This window comes from Typopeltis vanoorti, chromosome 6 (assembly GCF_054136105.1).
Source record: "Typopeltis vanoorti isolate ZY-2024b chromosome 6, IOZ_Tvanoo_1.0, whole genome shotgun sequence".
NCBI lineage: Eukaryota > Metazoa > Arthropoda > Arachnida > Uropygi > Thelyphonidae > Typopeltis > Typopeltis vanoorti.
The window spans coordinates 125,673,224-125,697,578 of NC_143554.1; the positions used below are offsets into that span (position 1 = coordinate 125,673,224).

General features: G+C 35.3%; 1 protein-coding gene across 1 annotated transcript; it reads left to right on the forward strand.

The window, feature by feature from the left end:
• The first annotated feature begins 7,203 nt into the window (after positions 1-7,203).
• Positions 7,204-23,384, forward strand: LOC150105911 (uncharacterized). Its single transcript, XM_090393675.1, has 2 exons — positions 7,204-7,410; positions 20,280-23,384. The coding sequence occupies exon 2, from the start codon at positions 21,240-21,242 to the stop codon at positions 22,290-22,292; it is 1,053 nt and encodes a 350-aa protein (XP_090249801.1). The 5' UTR covers positions 7,204-7,410; positions 20,280-21,239; the 3' UTR covers positions 22,293-23,384.
• The last annotated feature ends 971 nt before the right edge of the window (positions 23,385-24,355 follow it).

A 24,355-nucleotide genomic window follows, 5' to 3' on the forward strand; every position in this document is an offset into this window, starting at 1 on the left:
AATCGAGAGATTCCGACGAACTGGTAGTGTTCTGCCGCAATACCAAGAGCATTCGGGAAGATCATAAACTATGAACACAAATGAGAATCACGGGAATCTGCACAATCTCCGAAACTCAGTCAACGAACAAAATCACCGAACAGCGGTAAAACTTGGGATACCGGGAAACTACTACGGGAAAGCCTTAAGTGCCGTTTCGTATGTCATTCAGGCAGTGTTAAACAGCAACGGATTATGCTGCACGGCAGGAATGTGCTGTGCACGCGCATTGGCCATTGTCTATGACGATCCGTCCTTCCTTCATTCGTCTGTTTACATGACCTCTTAGGAGGTCATGTATTCAGACGAACTTGAAGGTTTCTTGGTTTCTCGAGACCTGAATTGGTCCAAGAGAAAGCTCTTCATAGCAAGCAAGGTCACCGCTTGATGTGCAGCTTCTGGCCATGGCATAATTGGGTCCTACTGCATTGAAAAGGATGGTGTCACCATGCCATGGACAGCGAACGCTACAATGAGAAGCTGTTGGCTCCATTCACCCAGGATTCGCAAAAAACATTCCATTTCGTGCACAGGTATGTCAGTGAAGATCTATGAAGCAACCTGCCTGCATCACGTGGTTCTAGAGCCTATTGATCAGAACACCTCCCCAGGAGGCTCATTTCGACTTCACAGAATTCCCGCATTCACGTTCTCCTGATCTCACGTCACTTGATATGTGTTTGGGGTATGCTGAAGGAATGGGTATTCCACAATGACTCGAATTCAAACCTTGATGAAATAAGGGACAGAATTACACGATATGTCCAGCAAATGTCCCAACACTTGTTCTCCTAATTGGAACATCCGTATAATTGGTTACATCCTTGGTTAGTACCGTATGATCACTGCAACTAACTGGTTGCAAAAGCGTTACATCCTTAACTGAGACTATTTCTGATGCTATAATGAAATCTAACACTCTTTCTCATCGAGTTACCTTCATTAAAATGCTGTTTGAGAAAGTTTTCTCTCAATAGCTTAATAAATTCATTTTCTTTCTTATTGTGAGTTTTTTCTCCTACTCATTCAATGTTCCGATAATTTAAGTCACTTATAATAATTACTCATATAGGACAACTGAGGTCATTTGGCCATATCTTTCTTTGTATCAACAACTGAAACACCAGGTCAGTTGCTTGGGACGAAGTGCATACAAATTACAAATTAGTATATACAATATATATTTTCTATCACAGTAATCTAGTAGCTAGCATCTAGGTCCAATCAGAAAGGCAAGAGACCCACGGATATCAGATTTAACAGGGGATCTGTTCCAAAGGAGGCAGTTGAAAAATCAAAGAGACACTGGTTTACATAGAGAAGTCAGAAAAAGCCATCAAGCAAGAGAAAGAAAATTATTGTGATAAATGTGAAGAGGTACAGTTCCAAATGAGGAGGATACAATTATAAAAAGATGTTTCAATTAGTTTGTGACCTTAAGAACAAATTTAAGCACAAAGCAAACGTTTCCAAAGAGAGGAACAGAGCTGTACCTCTTTACTTTCAGAAGCACTGGAAATAACAGATGGAAACAGTATCTCCATCATCAGGAGAATTTAAATTTGAAACAATCTCCACTTTGGCATGAGGTTGAATGAGCAGTCAAGGTGCTTAACTGCAAGGCCTCAGGTACAGACGGAATCCCAGCAGAATTAATAAGGCCACAATGGAAGTAGGGATAAGGGTGTTTCATACATCGATTATAAGACTATCGAGAGATGCTTATAGCCTAAAGACTGGAAGAAATCGGTATTCATACCATTCACAAAAAGGGAGATATGAAGGATTGCATGAACTATAGAATTATTAATTTAATATATCATGCAAGTAAAATTTTATTCTACATATGACTGAGGCAGAAATTCTTAAGGAAAAAAAAATTACAAGAAAGGCAACGGTAGCAGAGATCAGAGCATTTGTCTTAGTCATATTATTCATTATTACTGATCTGATCTCAGATCTTATGAAGTTCCCTTTGACGATATGTTTAGTAGACCCCTTCAAAATATTTGAATGCGTTCAGCATCTGGAATTGTGGGAAGTAATGTAATTAATGAGTTTTTCTCAACACATGAGGTGATAACTAATTTGAACAGAGCAGGAATCCATGTTAAATGCAGGTGTTAGATTAGCTGATTGGCTTCAAGCATTTAGAGGAATTAGACAATGATGCCTACTTTCTATTCACCTGTTAGTATCTATGCCGAAAACATCATGCGTGTAGCATTGGACGAGATTATGACCGGAATAAGAATAGGTGGCAGATTGATCAGTAATCTCATTACAAGGTGTACACTGATAATACAGTACACCTTGTAATGACAGGAAAGAACTAGGAATCTTTGACAAAGTAAAGGAGATTCCCAAGATCAGAGGATTCAACCCTAGCAAGACATAGATTATGGATCACAAAGGAAATATAGAGGGGAGAAAAAATCTACCGATTTTTTCCTCACCTCTATATTTCAAAACAAGTGTACCTGAACGGGGAAATAATTCAGAAAATCAGCGTATTTGGGATTCGTCATTAATTGAAGAATTGGTGTTCAGAAAATATCAAAACAAGATTAGAAATGTCTAAACAAGTCAGAACCTTGTGTAAAATCTGGAAGAATGACTGTCTAAACAGAAACAAAGCTGAGGATTCCGGATACTGATTTTTTCCCCCCCAATAATGAATGGATTGCAATTTGGAACATAAAGAAATCTGATAAGGAGAGAAAAAAAAATGTTGTTTTTGAAATGTGGTGTCATAGGAGACTGTTGAGGTCTCATGTACAAAAAGGCGGACAAATGAAGGGGGAGGATTAAAACGGATCGGTATAACTTTAAGACTGTTTAAAGTTATTGAAAAATTAACATTTAAATACTTTGGAAAAATACGCTTAAATACTGATCAATGTCTAATTCCCCTAAATGCTTGAAGCCAATCAGCTAATCTAACACCTATGACACATTGAAAAAATACAAGAGGTCTCCTCAAACAGTAATAGAAGGTAAAGTTCCTGGAAGACGATAAGAAGTAAATAAGATACATGGAGTGTATGCCTGAAATGACTGGTCTTCAGAGGATTGAAGCCTTAAGAAAACCGTATAGTATGACTCCCTGGCAAGCACTCGACTAGCACATCACTAGACAACAGTAACTTCAAGATATCTGATGATTTTCAGTGAAAACTATGAATGAATGGACACAATATATACTTTATTTAGTTTTTAGTAACGACGAAAGATATAGCCGTGCCCTAAGCTGAATTCGTTCAGCTCTCTTTCCTCTGTTAATCAGAGAAATCTTCAGAGAAATTAAAATACGTCACCATGGTAAACTGTTCTTGTGATAAGAACAAAAATCTTGCAAAGATTGCAGCATTTATGTAGCTCCAATAAAAAGTATCGTACAACAATGACACTTTTTATTTTTAGACACCTTGAGCCTCTTCTTATTTCAATTTTTCAATCTCATTTATATATCTTTTTATATAAATAAAAAAAATATATATTTTTATATAAAATAAATTAATAAATAAATACCCTAACTCTTTCAATTTCCCAAAAGAAGTTTTTTAAAGACTAATACGCAATCTGTTTTCATCCTTCAAGCATTGAGAGTGTGCTGAAGTATCAAGAAATCAAAGCTTTACAGAAAAGTGAAAGCTGCGTAAACAAATACACCCATCTCCTGTCCGTAAATCCTAAAATTCGTATTATTGTTTGTTATAGTGTGAGGTCTATGGTAGTTTTATTTTCTTGAGATGCTAAGTTAAAAAGGAGAGTAGAAGGAATAGAAGTCATTAAGTAGTTCAAGAATATGCTCAATTTTTTCAGCATATCGCATGAATCTCAACTTCACCATCGCCATCATGCGAGAACTTATGATGGTTCTTGACATTTCTTGGAATTAGGGAAAGTCACCACCATTGGTTAAACTAAGAATAACTATATTCTTTCCATGAAGAGTTGTAAATGAATGGAATGCATTTCCTGAATACGTAGGTTAGGTAGGTAAATGAACCCATTAATATCCGATAAACGTAAGGACGGGAATGATGGATATAGAGACAGCAATACGGTTCTCACACGATGAAGCATGTCACTTATAAGAGATATGGTAATCGTTATAATACACCTTCTATAGATTAGTAAACATCTCTGGCTACCTAGATATGATGAGAATCATACGACAATGATACTTTTTATTTAAAAAAAACTAGTCAGACAACACCATAGGACACCTACCTACGTTGATGATACGATAATAACTTTTTTTAAGCCTATCTTCGACCGCACCCGAGTTAGTCGATCTCTGGCACGGGCAAGCAGATTTTTTCCTGGAAACTCGGGTTTTTTCGTTCCGTAAACTCAAGGAAATCGACGGTAGAACACACATTGTTTCAGACAATTATATATCCTATTAGGGTTAAGTACCAAGAGATGGCAGCACTTGTTTGTCGTCTCTTCATCGGCACCTCCTATAATTAGTGATGGACATGGGCCAGCTATCTCAGATTGGCTACCAGTGGAGAATGAACTGCCCACTCAGTCTCCAAAAGCTAGTAGGGTTGGCGTTAGCTTATTATTATTATTATATATACTGTATTATTACTAATATTATCAAATTATATATATATTATTATTTTCCATTTCGACTTGTCTCACCACATATCCCAGAAACACAGCATTATCCATATGCTCAAAAAAAGAGCTATACAGTGTACCACAGACCCTGGCGACCTGAAAGAAGAATTAATGAAAATATCCAAAGATCTCTCCCTAAATGGCTACCCTACAAGAATCATCAACAAGATTCTCTTTAGTGATATACTGCAAAGACAACGAGATGAAACCCAATACATCAGCTCTATAACAATTCCATTTGTTAGTGCCATATCCAGAAAATTAGCTATTCTTCTAAAACCATATAATATCAGAGTAACCTTCAAACCTATTGTGACCATTCAAAAGTTTATAAATCACCGAAAGATAGCCATCCTTTTTACAAATATTCTGGAGTTTATAGCATCCCTTGTTCTTGTGGTATTAATTACATCGGACAGACATCTAGAAGTTTTGATACAAGAAAGAAAGAACACATAGGCTATGTAAGGAATAACAAACAGGATATATCAGGCCTTTCCTCACACTTTGCCTCTACCAACCATAATATTGAATGGGAAATGGGCCATATGCCCTACATAGAAGAGAACTAACATTTCAGAACATTTAAAGAAGCTGCTACAGTCGCCCGTTCAACAGGTAACTTAAATAAGAATCAAGGCCTAATCTTACCAGATATATGGAAAACTCTAATCAGATCATTTAACCAAAAAGAAATGAACTTTCATGAAAATTACATTAAATATCTCAACGAATAAAACGTTGTGCTTGCGACGAAAAACCCGTCTTCCTTCGTGCGACTGCACGAAGGAAGACGGGTTTTTCTTCCCGTAAACTCAGAAAATTGACCGTGGAACCTACATTATTTTCAGACATTAAAAATATTGTGTTAGGGTTATATCATTGTGGATGTGGCGTTTGCACCACTGCGCTTGACCGCACGAAGGAAGACGGGGTTTTCGTCCCATAAACTCAAGAAAATCAACTGTAGAATCCACACAATTTTCAGACATTAAAAATATTGTGTTAGGGTTAGGTACCATGAGATGGCCGCACTTGTTAGCTGTCTCTTCACTGCATGCCGCTTAATTAGTGATAGCCTTGGGCCAGCTATCTATGATTGGCTACCAGTGGATTTTGAACTGTCCACTCGGTCTCCAAATGCTAGATTGGGCTAAAACGGCTTCGCCTACTCTGTATAAGAGAAATCCCTCAATGAATCTTTGGACTCCCTGGATGTGTCACATAATAATAATAAAAGGCATTAGCTGATTATTTTTCTCAATAGGCTACTTCTTTCTTCTTAATCATTTCTCTACACATACCACTGTAGCAGGGACGAATTCTCCATGCTTGCTGCGCAAGCTCATTACTTGAGAAGGAAGTTATATTTATTTGTTAATAAATGCATGCATTTATAAGCATTGCATTTAGGCTCTTATTTTTGTAGACGGAAGACATCTTAAGCTTGCGCGGCAATAATTGAGCTTTGCGTTGTGTATGGAAGGCCGATGCTTGCTCGTCTAGTCAAAGCTACCTTGGATTGCTCGGTTGTATGAGCTACCATGTCCTCACAGCAGCACTGTGATTTCATGTGCACACATAGCCATTTCCGCTCCCTTCACATCGTCTTGAACACAGGCCATACGTAGTCAAAGTAGCTCTAGCTAGCGAGCTTCAGCCAGCCTTTACAAGTGTGAATGTTGCTTGGGAAAATGAAGTTATAACCAACTTTTTATGACGATGTTATTGACCAGTTCATAAAGAAGAACCGTAGGGTAGAATTTGTATTCAAGTAGCTAAATTGAAAAAGAGAATATCATTTGTAAAATAAATGTTGTATATATAGTTTCAAATGGTCAGTAATTCATTATTCCACTAATCAGACTTCAATCACACCTCTCACTCTCTGAATGATAACAAGAGCAAGCGTGAATTTCAAGATCAGCATTCGCCCCTGCACTGTAATATTATAAACCCTGTGACCTTTTGTGTGTGAGATTATCATAAAAAAAAGCTTTTCAACTCGAAGTCCTTTGTCCACACTACTGATTGATTTAAATTATCCTGCCGAATCTCTACCACACATACATTAACCATTCCACCTGCGCTTTGCATCATCAGCAAACAAGAAAAGAATGTTGACAGTTCATGGGAAATAGTGAGGATTGTTTCAAGGAAGCAGCATACTGCTTCCTTGAAAGTGAGAGTGAGTAGTACATAATAATACATCCTCTCTTTGCTTTTATAGGTTGTACCATAGCTACCCAATTTTGGAAGTAATTTTGAGGCTCTGTTGTATGTATTTCTGTGTGGAGTTTAAAAAAAAAAAAAACTTTTATTTTTATAAATTGCAGTTTAGCAGTTAGGAAAACGAAACTGATCTGAATTAGAATTTCTAATATTCATGCAATAACAAAATTGTTATCGTTTAGTCAAGGAGAGTTCATAATTAGCTAAACATGACTATTTGAAAATAGAGGGAATTTAGAACCATAAAGGGATATTTCTGTAGTTTAGCAATAGAGTGGTAGTAATGGATGTTGGGCAAGGTATTGATTATGTGAAGGCGTTATGGTTTAGCGGCTCTTCTTTAATTGTTATTTATTGGAACTTTAAATATACACGTGAAACAATTGGAATTTCATGTTGTTTCATACAGAAGTAGTAGTATTACCGTTTATACTTTAATTGCTTCATTTATATCTTAAATGTGACATCTGCTCACAAAACGTCAGTGATATTCGGATGGTAGAGGTAAGACACGTTTGTTACGAATGCATATATTAGTGTGTGAAGATTTCAGACTGCTATCGTATTTGGAGTAAGTTTTTCAGAAATACTCAAATAGTATTCCTTTTTTTTTTTTTCAACTTTATTTACCGTCTCTAGTATCCTTTAAAACACTACCTGTCCAATTTAGTCAGCATGCGAAACTCGAAGGAACAATCTTCCCATTTTTCATGAGATGTAAGAAAAGTACATTTCTGGAAGAGACTATGAAGACAGTGATACTTGGTGTGTGTGTGTATATATATATGAGGGGGGGGGGGGATATTGAGATACGCTTCGCGACAAAAAGTCTTTACAGTCCGCAGTGATTCTGGTGTTTGAGATCTTTTACTGACATTTTTGTTGAGATTGGATACTGTCTAGGCAATTAATATGTACCCATGAAACCAATAATTGCTGTCGTGGTGCTTCTAAGAATGTTATTACATTGTAGCATAGTGAATTCAAGTAATATATAAACAGCCTGGTGTAGTTTAAAACACTTCTTTTATATTGTGTCAAAGCAACTAAAACTAGAACCACAGATTTAGTTCTCTGGTGTGGCCAGTTTGCTTGTTATGAGGAATAAAAGTTTGCTTGTTATGAGGAAGAATGAGATTCCACAAAGAAAAACTGTCATATCTATATGAGATCAGCTAACTGACCTTTAAAAGATCTTCTAAAGATTCGTCTTGTACTATAGTGAGAAAAGTTTGCCATCCAAAAGTTATTGTTAGCTCTACTAATGGATAATTGAATGAATAGGCTCCGATTTTTGTGTTCTATCTATCAGTTATGTTTCCTTTCTACTTTTGCCGTGGCATTAATATTTATCTCATGATGTGTCATATGAGAGAAATGGTTAAGAGATGTGAAACATGCACATCTTTTACTTTTTTTAGTCATTCTCCCAGTTCCTCATTCAATATGCAGAACTTGCTGAACATAAAAAAAATTCCTTTCTAGGTCCTCTGCCAACTAAACAGAATATAACACTGATACAGCGCACAACTTGACTTATGTGACAGAGCTAGTGATTCATATACCTTCTTTCACCAGCAGTAGTATCAACAAAAACAATTTATAAATAATGAATAAATAAAAAATTGAGTTGCAAGTAGAAAAGAAACATTTAGTTTTTAAGAAGTTTTTTAAAATGTTATGCCCATAGTACTGCATAGAAGGATGCTACAGTTAGTGCACTTACTCCTTTGTTGCTCATGTCAGCCTTTATTTTCATTATCATATTTTGTCAGGAAATTTCAGTACATAGAATTCTTTTGGACATATGTTAGCTCATTGATTTCACTAAATTGAACAAAGGAGAATGCCTGATTTATGGATTTTCAATGATCCATATATTTTGGCTATGAATAGGTGTATCTTAATTTAATTTTCTTTTTCTTTTTTTAATTTTTTTTTTTTTTTTTGGCCTGTTCAAAAAAAAAAAAAAGAAAAAAAAGGTGTATATAATGAAATATTGCAGTTTCTTAAGTCAGAAATTTCCTTTTGCCCAGTGGACCCATCCATACCCATCTAAAATATCTTTCAAAAGAACTGCTATTTTTTCATAGTCAGTATCATTATTATTACCACCCAAGACCTCATGGAGTCAAACACTCATCTAGGAGGTCGTTTTATCGTACACACAGCTCATCATACTGTGCTTTAAACACACTCAAATTCTCTGCAGACACCACACTCTCAGGCAAAGAATTCACAACTCTGCATGAAAAAAAAAAAACCTGCCTCTCTCACCCTCTTTATACAGTTTCCAGGGATAACCTCTGGTTCTCCCCTGATCGCTCACTATTTTCTGTAGAACCTCTCTAGCATTGATCCTGTAATAATCCCTTACTAACTTGAAGGTCTCTATCATATCTCCCCTCTTCCTCCTGTCCACCAGATTCTGCAAGTTGCATCTTCTTAATCTTTCCTCATACTTAACATTCCAGAGGTTAGAAACTACCTTAGCCAGTCGTACCTCTGGACCCCTTTCCACCATCTCTTCATCCTTCTGAAAACCATGTGACCAAATCTGGGCACAGTAGTCCATGTGGCCCAATCAAATATACAACGGAACAAGAATCTCCCCACTTCCACAAGTCAGTGTCCTCCATATCATTCCCAGAAGCCTTTGTGTTGTCTTCACAATTTTGGCTATGTGTCCCCTAAATTTTAGATCCTTATCCACTATCACCCCCAGATCTCTTATTACCTCCACCTCCGACAATATATCCTCACCAAGCATAAATTCTGCATCCCATTTTTTTGTTTTCCAAATTTTAAAACCTTATATTTTGCAACAGTGAACTCGCATCCCCATTCCCCATGCTAATCACTCAAATTATTCAAGTCTTCTTGTAAGGCCACAACATCTTCTGTACTCTTCATGGTTTGTCCCAATTTTGCATCATCTCCATCCAAATCTTCTCCAATATCATTAATATACAAGTTAAACAGCAATGGCCCTAAAACAGACCCTCGAGGCACATCACTAATGACTTTCCTTTTCCTGGATATCGCTCCTCCATACACAACTTGTCGATACCTATCAGATAGCCAGTCTCCAATCCAATGCACCAATCTAATATCCAACCCCATCCAATCTAGTTTGACTATCAACTTATCATGTAGTAAGCTATCAAAAGCCTTCGCAAAATCTAAATATATTACCGTGTATCCTTCTCCTCTGTCCATGGAAGCAGTCACTTATTGTATTGACCTAGTGACAGACAAATTTCTCCTCTTCTTCGTTTATTCCTTCCATTGTCTACCTTGAAATAACACAGATAAGTGCTTGAGCTTATAATATAGCATTGCAGAGGAAGTGATAAAAAAAAATTCCTTGTACACTAGCCACTTTGATGGTTGGTATTAACAGAGCATCAATCAATCTTACTATAGATAAACTGTGAAAACATCAGTTATTCAACTTATTGGATGTATATTATGATCCAGAATCAAATATGTTATTTAATAAGTCATGTGATGAGATTGCTTTCTGCAGTGTAATTAAATGATAACAAGTATGGGAATTCTTTGTGTGTGTGCGTGTGTTTGTGTCCCAATAGTAACCCTACCAGGAGGTAATTTATTCCTACATGCTCCATTGCATACAATGCTTATATTACATATAGCTTACAAGTACTAATTTATATTTATATTTTAGTATCAATATTTACATTTATATTTTTATATATCCATATATTAACACCATATAATTCATACAATATCAGTAATTTATGTTAGATTACAAGCACTGGAAGTTGATCTTATTGGCAAATTTAATTAATTCTGAGTAATACTTTTTGGTAAGTGTCTGTTTTGATACTGGCCACTTGTCTCCAGAAGTGATGACATGTTGTATTAGGGGCATCCAGATGGAGGAGTCCAGTAGCTGACATTCATAGAGTATGTGGTGAAAGTGCATGATGGCGATTTCAGGATATGGAATCTGTGTAAGTAGTGTCTTAGTTTTCCATGTCCTGTTAGTAGCATGGTTAAACTTGGAGAAATGGCGTGTCTTTTCAACAGGAGTCTTGATGTCTTCCATTCTTCTTCCCACAGGTCTAGGCTTTTCTCTTCTGCAAGTATTTTTATAGCAGATTTTGAGCACTTTTGGTAACTTGTTTCTAGCTGCTTCTTTAGCCAGCTGATCCACTCTCTCGTTTCCTGCTACCCCAGTATGCACGTTCACCCAGCAGAACTTGATTTTCCATCCCTCTAGAGTGAAATTCTGAACCAGATTTCTTGTCTGTTCTATTAATGCTGTATGGTGTATTGGTTTTTTATGCCGTCTATAGTGCTTTTACTATCACTGTAAATTGTTGCTGTCTTTTGATGAGAGGTGTTGAGTTCTAATTCCTGGAGATATGTAAGTGACTGAACTATAGCAAGTTATTCTGCTTGGTTATTGGAACAGAGAGGATGTAGCCTACAGCAGTGTTCTTGTATAATGGATTGTCTGTTGTATGCAATGAAAGAACAACTGACGTTCCCTTCATTCTGCTTGGTTATTGGAACAGAGAGGATGTAGCCTACAGCAGTGTTCTTGTATAATGGATTGTCTGTTGTATGCAATGAAAGAACAACTGACGTTCCCTTCTGTTTTGCTTCTGTCAGTGTATATTTGAAAATTGTTGCTTTTGGAGCTTTCCTTCTTAATATATGTTCTCTTTGCTGGGTGAGACCACCTACTGTAGTGAAGCTGGCGTTCATAGTAATTTGGATCGATGTTGTAACTTTCATTATATCTTCCAGAAGTGACGTCATATACAAGAGATAATTCTTGTATTTTCAGGCAGATCGGTGTTAGATCTGCAATAACGCAAGCTGCCTTGAAAGATATTGTCCTGTATCCTTTAATTATACGTATGGCTATAAGGCATTGAACTCTGTTTAGTTTAGTTTTTGTTGGTTTATCTTTGATTTTAGTGTATGTTTCCAGGCAGGTGCAGCATAAGATATCAGTGGGTATAGCTCCGGTATATACTGTTTTTCAGCACTCGTTGGCCTAATTCCTAATTAATCCTTGCTGACTTAGCTAGGAGGTTTACTATTTGTAAGCTTTTTTTTTTTTTTGGCAACATATGAGATATGCTTATTGAAGATAAATTTTTCATCTATTATCACCCCTAGGTATTTTAACTCACTGGCTACCTCGAAAACTTCTCCATTTAGGAAGATCATTACAGGTTTTTTGATTTTTTGCATTAGATGTGGAGCACTTTAGACTTGGTGCTATTGAAGGTAAGTTTTTTCTCGCATGTCCACTCTGCAATTTTAAAGAGTTCTTCGTTGGCCGTTACTTCTAACTGTAAGCCATGTGTTCCCTAATCGTTATCATTGCCAAAGGCTATGACTTTTGTTTCAGTAGTAAAAGGAAGTCTTAAAAGTGAGTCGTACTAGATGCTCCAGAAACCTGGCTCACAGCAGGAACCTTCCTTGCAGCCTCGTTTGATTTCTTTCGCTACAGTTGTAGTTTTTAATGTCATGGTTGCTCTTCTGTCTGTAAAATAATTTTTTGTAAGGTAGAGTAAGTTTTTTGGGCATTTTAAATCTATTAACTGATTGATGATGACTGGCCGCTATGCAGCAGCATCGAAGGCTCCTTGCACATTGAGTGAGATCAGTAGTACGTCTTTTTTTTGCTGTAGCTTGTCTTCTGTGAACTCTTCAACCTCCATAATTGCATGTACTGTGCTGGACTGAGGTCTAAATGTGTATTGATTGCTGCTTAATAGGTTTCTTGAGTAGACATACTGCATTATTCGGTTTATTTTTCTAGTACCTTATCAGCAACGTTTATGAGACTGATTGGTCTGTATTTGCTAATTTCATCAGATGTTTCCTTTCCTGGTTTGATTATGGGTATAATTTTTGAGCGTTTTCATATTGAAGAAAATCGACCTGTTTTTAGGCATTCGTTGTAAACTGTCGTTATTCGAGAAACGTTCTTAGGAGTATATTGCTGGTTATTCCGTCTTCTCCAGCAGTTTTTCTTGGATCCGTTGATCTTAATAGTGACTCGACTTCATTAGATGTAAATAAGTCGTCGTCAGGAGTGTCTATATCTGTTTTCATTCTTTGTCTGTAAATTTTGTGGATTTCTTCATCTGTCGATTCATCGTCATCTGGAATTAACTTTTTTATCATAATAGCTACAGTATCTGCTAAGTTTTTAGTGTAGATGCCATCTGTTTTCTTGATAGTTGATAATATAGGTATTGTCTTATTCTTGCTTGCTGCTAATTTATATATGCAATTCCAAGAATTCGATATGGTTGAAACTACAGAATTTTTTCCATGATTATGTTTTCACGTGTGCAATTTTGGACTGATAGCTGTATTTGGCTTTATAGTAGTTCTGTCTTCTACTCTCTCTCAAATCTTGGTTATTGTATGCTCTTTGGTATAGTCGTCCGAGTGCGTTAACACATTTTCTTAGGACTGTTAGTTCGTCGTTCCACCAAGGTATTGATTTTCTTCCGTCGATGTTTAGCTTATTGGTTGTTCTGCGTGTTTGGTCGCTGGATTTTATCAGACTTAATGAAAGCGCAGAAGCAAGAAAGTCTATATCAGTTTGTACTGATACAGTTTGTACTGGTACTGATGTCTAAGCTGGGCTGTTGTTCGCTGTTCGCATTATAGTGATCTTCTGAGATTAGGCGTGGAAAATTTTCTTTTTAATGCTTTTATAAATTTCTCTAAGTTGGTTTTATGGGTGAAGTACTTGGTATTAATTCGATGGTTTGTGTTGTGTATTCCATTTAAATTTTAGTACTGATAATGAAACTTAATATGCGATGGTCAGAATAGCTTTCCTCTTCTTCGCATTTCCATTCAGAAATCCAGGGTAAATAGCATTGTTTGCTATTGTCAGATCAATGAAGCTGCTTCCTCTGGTATTTTCAAATGATGGACTGTTACAATCGTCATTTAGTATGTGTAGGGAATTTGATGCTATGAACTCTTCCAATTTTTTCCTCTATTGTTTGTGTTTTCTTTAAACCATAATACCGAATGGGTGTTGCTATCTATTCCTAGAATTAGGTCATGGTTGATGGTAAAATCCACGATGTTGCCCATTTTTTCTAGGTCATATTTTATGTCAACGTGATAGTTTAGATACATACTTGCAGCAACAGTTTTAATTCCTCTGTGTGTAATTTCGATAAGTACTGAGTCCTTGTTGCTGTGCTGAGAAATTAATATAGCCTCGACTTCAGTGTTGGTCACTAGTATTGCAGCTCTCTTTCTTTCTAATCGCTTCAAAAATATTTTATAATTACTTGGAAAACCACATATTTTGTTGTGATGTTGTAGCTTTCTTGTATTAATGCTAGTCCCTTTTTTTTTTTTTTTTCTATTTATGAGCTCTGTTAAGTTATTTACAGCCTTTATAGAGCATTGATGATTTATTTGCAGTAGTGCTGTTTCTGTTAGCTTTATTATTGCTTTCCATAATCTGTGTTTTGAATTTTTAGCTGCCTGTAGTAGTTGTATGTCGGGCAGTCTTTGCTTAGTGACATATGTTTGCAATCATTTTTGGTTTTGGCATGCTTGTTGTGATTTTGGCAATTTATGCAGTTCATCTTGGACTTATTTCGTGGGCACTTGCTTAACTTATGTTCTTTAGAGCAGAATGGACAGGTAGTTTTCCCCCTGCAGTCTCTTGTGTGATTGTGAAATTTATTGCAGTTAAAGCACTCCAGAATATTTACATAGGCTGCACAATGACAAAATTCTCCACAGCATTTTGACACCAGTTTTTAGTAATTTGGTCCTCACCGTTGGATCTACTTCAATAATTAAGTTTCTCTTGTTCGTTTTTTTATTTGTCATGATAAATTTCTGTGTCAGCTTTGTATCGGTTCTAAAGAGTTCTTCATTCTGCATGCGGATTGAGTCTATTGCATTGTTTGTATCAATTTCACTGGAAATATCATATATGATTAGTCTTGGAAGATATTTCTTCCTGGGATTTGCTACTAACATGTCTTTGCATTCCTTTGTGATTTCGTTATGTAGCAAGTCTATGTCAGTCTTTTCTTTGGATTCAATTAAGACTCCTCCGTTATTAATACTTTTCATTTTTATTATTCTGATTTTGATTTTCTTCGGGTCTATTTTTCTTTGATGATATTTTTAGTTTCCTCTCTGTTTAGTTGAGCTATCGGTTTGACTATTAGTTTATAGCATAGATTGTTTTCAAATTCGTCTTTGTTTTTAGCATTGTTTTTAACAACTTGCAAGTATAGCTGAGTAGACTGAGCTAAGTTAACCTGTTCCTGGTTGTTTGTAGCTGCCTGTGGTTCTATTGCTACTTAATAATAATAATAACTGCAGTTATGTCCTTTTTTAAATCGTTTCTTAAATTACCCTTACTTTGGCAACGTTACTTAGCAAATCTAGGGCTTTTTCGAATTCTAATTTGTCCCATGCCACCATCTTAATGTTATTTAAAGTTGTGTTATAGCCTTCCTACTGAACTGCTACACTTTCTAAGATATAAAGTTTAAGATAGTGTACTTACAGTTTTCCTGCTTGTTCCTAGAACTGACGATTCCATTGAATAGGCCTCAGTGGCAGCAGTTGGGAGGGGAGAGATGTTAGCCTTTGCTGTAGCAGCTAATCCTATTATGACTGGGACGTTGTCCTTGAAGTAGTTGAACAATAGATAGTCTGACCAGCAGTATTGAGTTCATAAAGATAGAATAAAATTTCACTCATAGGTGCTTAGAGCTATGAAACTATAGTGTGTGTGTGTGTGCGTGTGCGTACACACACACACATATGCACGTTCAACTCCAAACCCACAGAACAAATTTCTCCTCTACTTCTTCATTTATCCCTTCCACTGCTACCCTCTGGAACAGTCTCCCATCATGTGTTTCCCGATGAATACACTTTTCAAACCAAATGTGAATAAGTTCCTTATCACCAAACCTCTTGTTGGGCTCTCCATAAAATATATATATATATATATTTATATAAAAAGATAAGCCGAAATTTTAAACGATTTTATGCCATGTTTTTTGTCATACCAGCTGGGGGGGGGGGGGGCATAAGCACCGGGGGGAGACCCCCCCCCGAGTATATATATATTTTTATATCAGTGTCCCACATACAGGAAGTTGCAAGATTTATAATATAACAGTGCTGTGTATTTGGATAAGTGATTAGGATGAAAGAAGGCAGTTAATGTGTTTTGCAAATAGCTAGAGAAATAGACCCAGAAAACTATTCCACTGAATAGAGCTGGATAGAATGAAAAAGGAAGATGAAAAACTTTAAGCTGAACTGAGCATTGATATTGACCAGTGGCTGCTTTTATTTAGTTAGTTATTTTGTTTTTACAAGTATGGAATTTAGTGGACAGATCAGTAGAGTTCACCCAGGAAATTATCCACTTATTAAAAAAAAAAAAAAAAGACTGTTGACACTGGCACCAGTTGGTGGGAGTGACCTTGAGGTACTTGTTTAGGAAGTGATGAAACAGTATGTTGGATAGATGAGCTGAGTGGAAAAGATGTTGAAAATGCATGGAAACTCATAAGACAGTATCTGACAAAAGCAATGTATAACTGCATACCAAGGGTTAAGCAAGTAAATATAGTAGGAGTGAAATAGATGAACAGTTAAATCAAACAAGCTGTGCTGGAAAAAAAATGTTATGGAGGAGGTACAAGACAGTTGGTGGTGATCGGATCCATGAAGAGTATAAAGTGCAGCTAGAAAGGTGACGAGCATGGTAAAGAAATAAAAAGTGCAGTACAAGAAGAGATTGGTTGGTCAGGCCAAGGTTAACTCAAGGGAATTTTTCCAATATATGGGAAAAGAATAATAATGGCAGGTTAACACTGATGGATAGTCATGGCAGCAAAATAACAGCTGCAAAGGATATAGTTGAATTATTGAACAAGCACTTTATCAAAGTATATCAAACTGGTGTAAATGATGCTGTGCAACATATAGAAGAGAAGCAAATATTGGGAGAATTGGAAGTGAAAGAATCAAAGGTGTATCAGATATTGGTTGGGTTAGAGATTACTAAAGCTGTGGGAATGGATGATATATCACAACATATTCTTAAAGAATGTGCACCACATTTGGCTGTGCCCTTGATCTGATTATTTAATGAAAGTCTTGTAGTGAGTTGGGGTCCTAAGGAGTGGAAAGAATGCAAAATAGTACCACTCCACAAGCATGGTTCTAGGACAGAAGTCTCCAACAGAAGTTGGAGACTTCTGTCCTAACAAAAGGATTGGGTTGATGGATACAGCATTCTTTATGATGGTCAGCATGGATTTGTAAAGGGTAGGTCCTGGCTTAGCAATTTACTTGCATTTTATGATAAGGTTACAAGTGTGTTAGATAAGGGAGAATCATATACAATGTTACTCTTGGACTTTGAAAAGCATTTGATAGATTACCACGTGATAAATTGGTGTACAAGCTGCAGAGGATGTGTGAATAGATAGTATATTGGTGAGATGGATCAGAGAATGGCTGTCTGAACAATACCAGCAGGTTGTGTATGATGGGGGTAACTAGTGGCATGCCCCAGGGTTCTGCTCTTGGGCCCATGCTGTTTTAACTTGTTTCTAAACAATATATCATGTGGACTAACTGGGGATCTTCAGTTGTTTGTTGAAGATCCCCAGTCATATAACTATGGCCTCAACTGCATATCATTATACTTAGACTCACTCCTGGCACAATCTAGAGTGTCCACCCATCAGATTTGGTCTTGTTTAGTATCTAGTGGCTGCCAGAAGCATGGCACACTTGACATAGTCTTGAAACTGTTACTACATGATCACCACCACCCACTTTCTTATATACTACATGTAAGAAAGTGAAGTGGGGAGAAACAGTTCTTGCTCTGGGGAAAATTCTGGTAGAAAGCTTCTTTGGTAGAATTGCTCGCCAAGGCCACACCATGGTTGACTTGGCAGGGAGAGACTATATGTTTCTCATTAATGGCTTCCTCAGATTTGTCTGAGAATAGAAATTATTATTAATCTTCTGAAAGAAATTTATGATTCTGATTTGAAATGGGACCGAATGGCAAATATATTGTTGTTATCATATAGAGGGTTATATTGCTGAAAATAATTGATTTTCTAGCTGTCTAGATAATAATTAGCTAGAGAGTAAAATAATTGCTTGCTCATCATGATGTTCATCCACCTAAAATAACCATAGTGCATGACAAAATCAAAGACATTACCCACATTGGGTAGTAAGTCTTGAGATCTGCTAGTGATATGCTTTTTACTATGAAAATGTATTCAATTTTGATAATCTTGCAATCATAATGGTCATAATAATCATTGAAGCCTGCGTAGCTCTTTGGAAGTGGCGTATGGTGGTAGGCTGCCTGAAGAAAGAGCGTTTTAAGTTTTATTATAGTCACTGACTAGAAGAACTTTTTAGAGTAGTTAGAGCAAGAACGGTCAATGAGTTCAAGGAGTGGTATGATAGACTTTGTGTTTCCTAAGAAGGACCTCTCATGATGAGTCTTTTGACTCCATGGAGGCCTGAATAATAATAATAATTAATGATACATGGTGATATTTTATGCACAAACTTTTATTTGCTTAAGATAAGGTAAAATACAGATGAAAACAAGAATAAAATTCCTTGTTAAGTATACTATCCAACATGTGGGAAAACTATAACTATTTCAAATCTATAAGTTAGTAAAAATGTTATAATTTGCCATTTTTGCTATTGGTATATGAAAAATATTTTTCTGTAATCATAGCAATGCAATCAAGATCATCCAAAGTGTGATTGCTTTGGATGATAAGATGAGAGGAGGTTCATGCTTATCATAGAATCAGGGTGGAGAATCACATTGCTATGTCTTGCAGCAGAACCAAAAAGACTAAGTATCCTGGAGAAATTCAGATTCAAAGGTTCATCTTTAATTTGAGTGGCAGGTTAAAGATCAGAGTAATTATTCCATAATGCCCTGCATTATGGAATAATTATGGTCACCACTTAAATTAGGTTCACTGTTCTCAGCAAACAAATAGTTAGTTGCAAAGGTACTTTATATGCATAATAGCAAAATTATGTCATGGACATTTTGTCCTTTCATTTCTGAGACATATTTTTACGGAAATACTGACATTTTTCACATATGATTTTTACATATAAATGAAATGATGCTTCATAACTGAAAACAATAAATAAGTGTTGGATGTATTGTATGTGAAGTTTATTAAATTTACTCACTCATAAATCCAGTTCTCCAGTCATTATCTTTAAGGTTTCTAAATGTAACTTAACTTTATTATGGTGGGATATTCATGGCTCTTAAAAAGTTTCACGATAGGAACACGACTAGTGGAAGTTCCTGCTTTAGAACTTATTTCCCATAAGCCATTGCGGTAGCAATGTTTGTTCATTCTCATGCTTGTTTGTATTATTGTATTTGTATTATCTTTCAATTATTGCATTCAACTAATTTCAGAGTATTATTTTTGGAATAAATGGCATAAATCATTCCTCTGGCTTATGGTTCTCATGACTCTCAGAAAACAAAGAAAAAAAAAGTGAAATTTATTTATGCATGTAAACCATACAGATATTTTCATCAGGGTACTGGGAACATTTAGCATGTTGTTATTATTATTATTACATGACACCTCCAAGGAGTCCAAGGACTTGTTGAGGGAGGACACCACTCTACAATTCTCCATCTCCACCAACTACAGCAAACCACATCATCTACACCAATGACATCTGCTGCCAACCACCACTAGTATTTTCACAGACAATCACAAACATCCATTGTGTCGAATCCCGCCACAGGCATGCATTGATTTGCATGCCTGTGGCGGATTCTAACCTGCAGCCTTTTGGCTGTAGGTTCGTGCTAACCACTCAACCAACCAAGCTGGCAATGTTAAAAGATCTAACATCTGGTAATAAAAGTTCAAATAGTGAATCAGATATTTGATTTGTAATGCTATTCTGTGCATTTTTTTTTTTTTTGACTTAATTATACTTATGATCAGTGGCGTATTTAGGTATTTCCTGCCCCTAGGCCCTCAGAAAGTGCCACCCCTCCCATATTTAATGAACATATTGATTTGCATGCATAACCTATTTATATCGTAAATTCGTTATATAAATATAATTACAAAAATGAGAGCCCGGAAATTTCTGCTGCCCCTCAAAATTTGCCGCTCTAGGCCCGGGCCTATACCTAAATACGGCACCGCTTATGATAGTTCTGTATTGTTTTCATTTTATTGATCTAAAAAAAGTATATATTTTTTATCTCCTTTGTTTATATACATAAACTAATATTAATTAATATTTTGATATTCCAGGTGATCCACAGTTTGATAAAAGATGATTTCATACTCGATGGCATAATTTCACATTGCAAGGATTAGTGATTTTTTTATAAAATCTGTTAATTCCTCTTTTTTCCACCCCTGCAAATCAGTTCTCTAGCATTAGCAATTAACATTATGCACACTAGTCAAAATATGAACTCACTTCTTTGATTCTGTTACTTAAAATTATGTCTTCTTCCCTGCCTCACAAAGAATCTATAGTAGTATGGGGATTGATTCAGCATATGTAGATAACCATCAGTTAGAAATGTGAAATAAGTAGTAATTAATAGCAATAATATTAAAATATGTGTGTATGCATCTAAGAAAGAATTTTAGCATGTAAATATGTAACTGATTTTGAAAGAGAAAAACATACCTTTGAAAATACTTAAAAAAGACTCTTAAGAATCCATATTATTTATTGCAAATGTCTTTTGTACTGATAATTTTATTTTACATGCTTTCTGGTGATGCTTCAAATCTGATTGACTTTTCAGTGATAATAAGCATTTGAAAAACTTATTTATGAACGTCATATCAGAAATACACATTTCCCAAGTCTGATAATTAGAATTGAAATGGTTTAACATTTTTAATGTTAGAGTAGATATATTAGAAAATTGTAAATTGGAAAATGTTAGTAGACCTTTAAGAAATGTTAATATACTTGACGAGAATGTATTGAATTGAATTAAATGCAAGTTTGCAGAATTGATAGACAGTAATTGCAACATCGTGCTGAATTTCACTTCCTTGTATCTTTGTGGAAAAAATTGCAATTTAATAGAAAAATAGAAAGATGGTTTCTTGATGGAAACACGATGGTAGTTTGCAACTTCTTTTTTTAGATTTTCATTTGAAATTGTACAAAGTAACTAGAATTAACTTTAGCATGATATTTCAATAGTTTGAGGAGTCCATACATATAAATTGAGATGAGATTTTGTTATGGACTGTCCTTTTAGATATACAGGGATATGTAGTATTCCAAAAACTTTAATTATGGAAGGTATCACTTCTAATGTTAACATAATACCACATAAAATTATTCATCCGAAGCAAAAATCTCTGAACTGTGAAACCTGTGGGAAGGCTTTCGCCTACTCTTCTGATCTCTGCAGGCATGTGAGGATCCATACCCAGGAAAGGCCATTTAGATGCGATATTTGTGGTAAAGCATTTTCGCAGTCATCCCATCTTTGTACACACATAAGAATTCATAGTAATGAAAGGCCTTTTGCTTGCAATATCTGTGGTAAAACATTTAAAAGATCCTCGCACCTTTCTAGACATATGAACGTGCACAATAATGACAAGCTTTTTGTGTGTGAAATTTGTTGTAGAACATTTTCAAACCTTTCAGAGCTTGATGGGCATAAAAGAATGCATGCCAATGAAAGACCCTTTACCTGCGACCTTTGTGGCAAATGGTTTTTGCAACCAAGTGACCTTAATGCACATAGAATGCTTCATACCAATGAAAGACCTTTTAGATGCGAAGCTTGCAACAAATCATTTTTGAAGTCATCTCAGCTTTGTAAACATGTAGCCACACATAATAAAGAAAAATCATTTATATGTAATACATGTGGCAAATCATTTTCACAGTCATGCAATCTTAATAAGCACCGAGTAAGTCACACTAATGAAAGACCTTTTGTGTGTGAAATTTGTAGTAAAGCATTTTCCTACTTTTCTGACCTTTGCCGACATAGAATTACACACAATAATGGGCCTGTTGCTTGTGAAACATGTGGTAAAACATTTCCACATTCATCTAATCTTAATAAACATCGATTGGTTCATAATATTGAAAAGCCATTCATTTGTGACATATGTGGGAAGTCATTTTCACAATCGACAACTCTTAATAAACACAGGTTAAATCACTCAGCCAAGAGACCTTTTGCTTGTGAAACTTGTGGTAAGACTTTTCCACACCCATCAAATCTTAATAGACATAAAATGACTCACAGAAATAAGGAAAAATTTTGTGGATGAAACTTGTGATATGACATTCCTGACTTTTTTTTTTTTTTTTATCTTTGCAATGCCTAGCTAATAACATGAATAGATGGAAAGCCTGGTTCAGGCTAGTAAATAAATCTTCAAGAAACAAGGTTTTGTTTTATTTTTTTTTTTTAATGCATATCTACCCAGAATATATTCAAATTAGCAGATCTGTTAGTAATGATTATACCACTAAATGTGCCAAAGTTAGTGGATTGTTTGACTTGATAAGGGTTACCATTTTTCAAAACATGAAGATTAATACTCTAAGAATTATGTCTTACTAATAAACTCTCTATTATTTAACAAGATTTTTTTTTTGTCAGACTTAAGTTTTATAAGTTAAAGAGATATTTGTAGTACATTCCTGCAAAACATGTAAAAATTATAATTTAAAACTTCAAAATTGCTTTTATTCCACAGTTTATGCATAAGATCTTTATTAAATTCCTTAATTTGTGGTGTAATTAGGATGTCTGCAACACATTCACAAAGTACTTGTTATGAGTTCAACCCAAATATGCATCAGTCCAGAAAACTTTTTTGAGTGTTGATGTGAAGGAGTGTACTCAACTGTGAACAAAACTGAATATTATTGTGAATATGTGAGAAGATAAATTTGTGAATTAATGCTGTTATAAGATCTGGATGTATAGCAGTGCACTGTGAAATACAAGCAGCTATTTTTACTTTATTTTATTTAATTATTTATTTCTATTTTATTTTACTTTTTTTTACTTGGTGAAATGACTTTGGAAACAGTCAATACGGAATTCATAGTGAAACATTTTCATCAGATAACTAGACACTTTGATACCCAAAACTGAAAAGAAAAAAAATTAAAAAAATAAACATTATGCTTAAATAAGATGACTTTATTGGTGTTGTTTTGGTTTGTCATTCTGTCTTCAAGTTTGTACAAATTTATATCAGGGAACATAAAATTGAACCTGTACTTGGTGAGTTATATGTATGAAGTATTGCTACACTAGTACTGTCAAAGAGTGAAATTGCAGCATTATTCTGGCAGTTTCCCTTTCTAGTCCTAGAGCGTTTCCTAATTCTTTGTATTTCTTCTTTTTTTTTTATATATATATTTATATATTATTTTTTCCTTGTTGTTCCGGTGGGAATCCTGTAAACCTTATCAGTATGTAAAATAAAACTACTGATCAAGTGTGTGAAGAATTATTTTTCAAATACACATCAACCAACTAACACTAGAATAACCCTTTGTGGTGATATAACCCTTTGTGGTTATATCATTTGAAGTTGATTCACCTCGATCTTACATAGAAAAAAGAGAAAATCTCCTCAGTTGTATGCTTTTTGTGGGATGCAATAGACTTCTTTTCTTCCTCTACCTCAAAGAAATGCACAGTTATGAGACCCAACATTTATCCTTTTGATGGAAAGACCAGTCTTCTAATCCTGATTAGGTTGTAAAGGGATCTTTTCAGAGCTTTACAATTGAAAGTGAGTTAGCCAAGTTCATACAGAAGTGGCAGGTTTTTCATCCTATAAAAACAAACCAGCTGATAATTGTGCATGTTCTCCAGCTAGAGAACATGCACAATTATCACTAATTACAACCAAACTCAAATGACATTCTTGATACATTCCCTCTATAATAGTTCTCCCAAAAAAAAGAACATATATTAGGTGAAACACCATTGTTGAATGCCAGTTTCCTGATATTCTGTACATTGCCAAAAAGTTTTAGTGAAAAATGACAGTACTAATGTGGCTTGCAGAATGCTGCAAGAAGATTGCAACTTACAATCGATATGAATTTGACTTGATAGCAAAAAACTGTCTTTGAAATATCTCAATCATGGAGATATGCATTTGTTGTACATATACTTATCAAGCTTATGTGCAATTAATGTAATTAATTTCAATTACTGCTGTGGAAATTTATGTAATATCATGGATAATATAGCAATAAGTATTAACACTTAGCCATGTACAACAAATATGTCGTATTAGTGATATTTTATTGTAATAAGACTATTCAAAGCGTTCACTATATATCTAATGAAATAAGAGTTTAT

Excerpts from the sequence above, each read along its gene's own strand:
- LOC150105911 (XM_090393675.1), top strand. The coding sequence starts at position 21,240 with ATGGACTGTCCTTTTAGATATACAGGGATATGTAGTATTCCAAAAACT.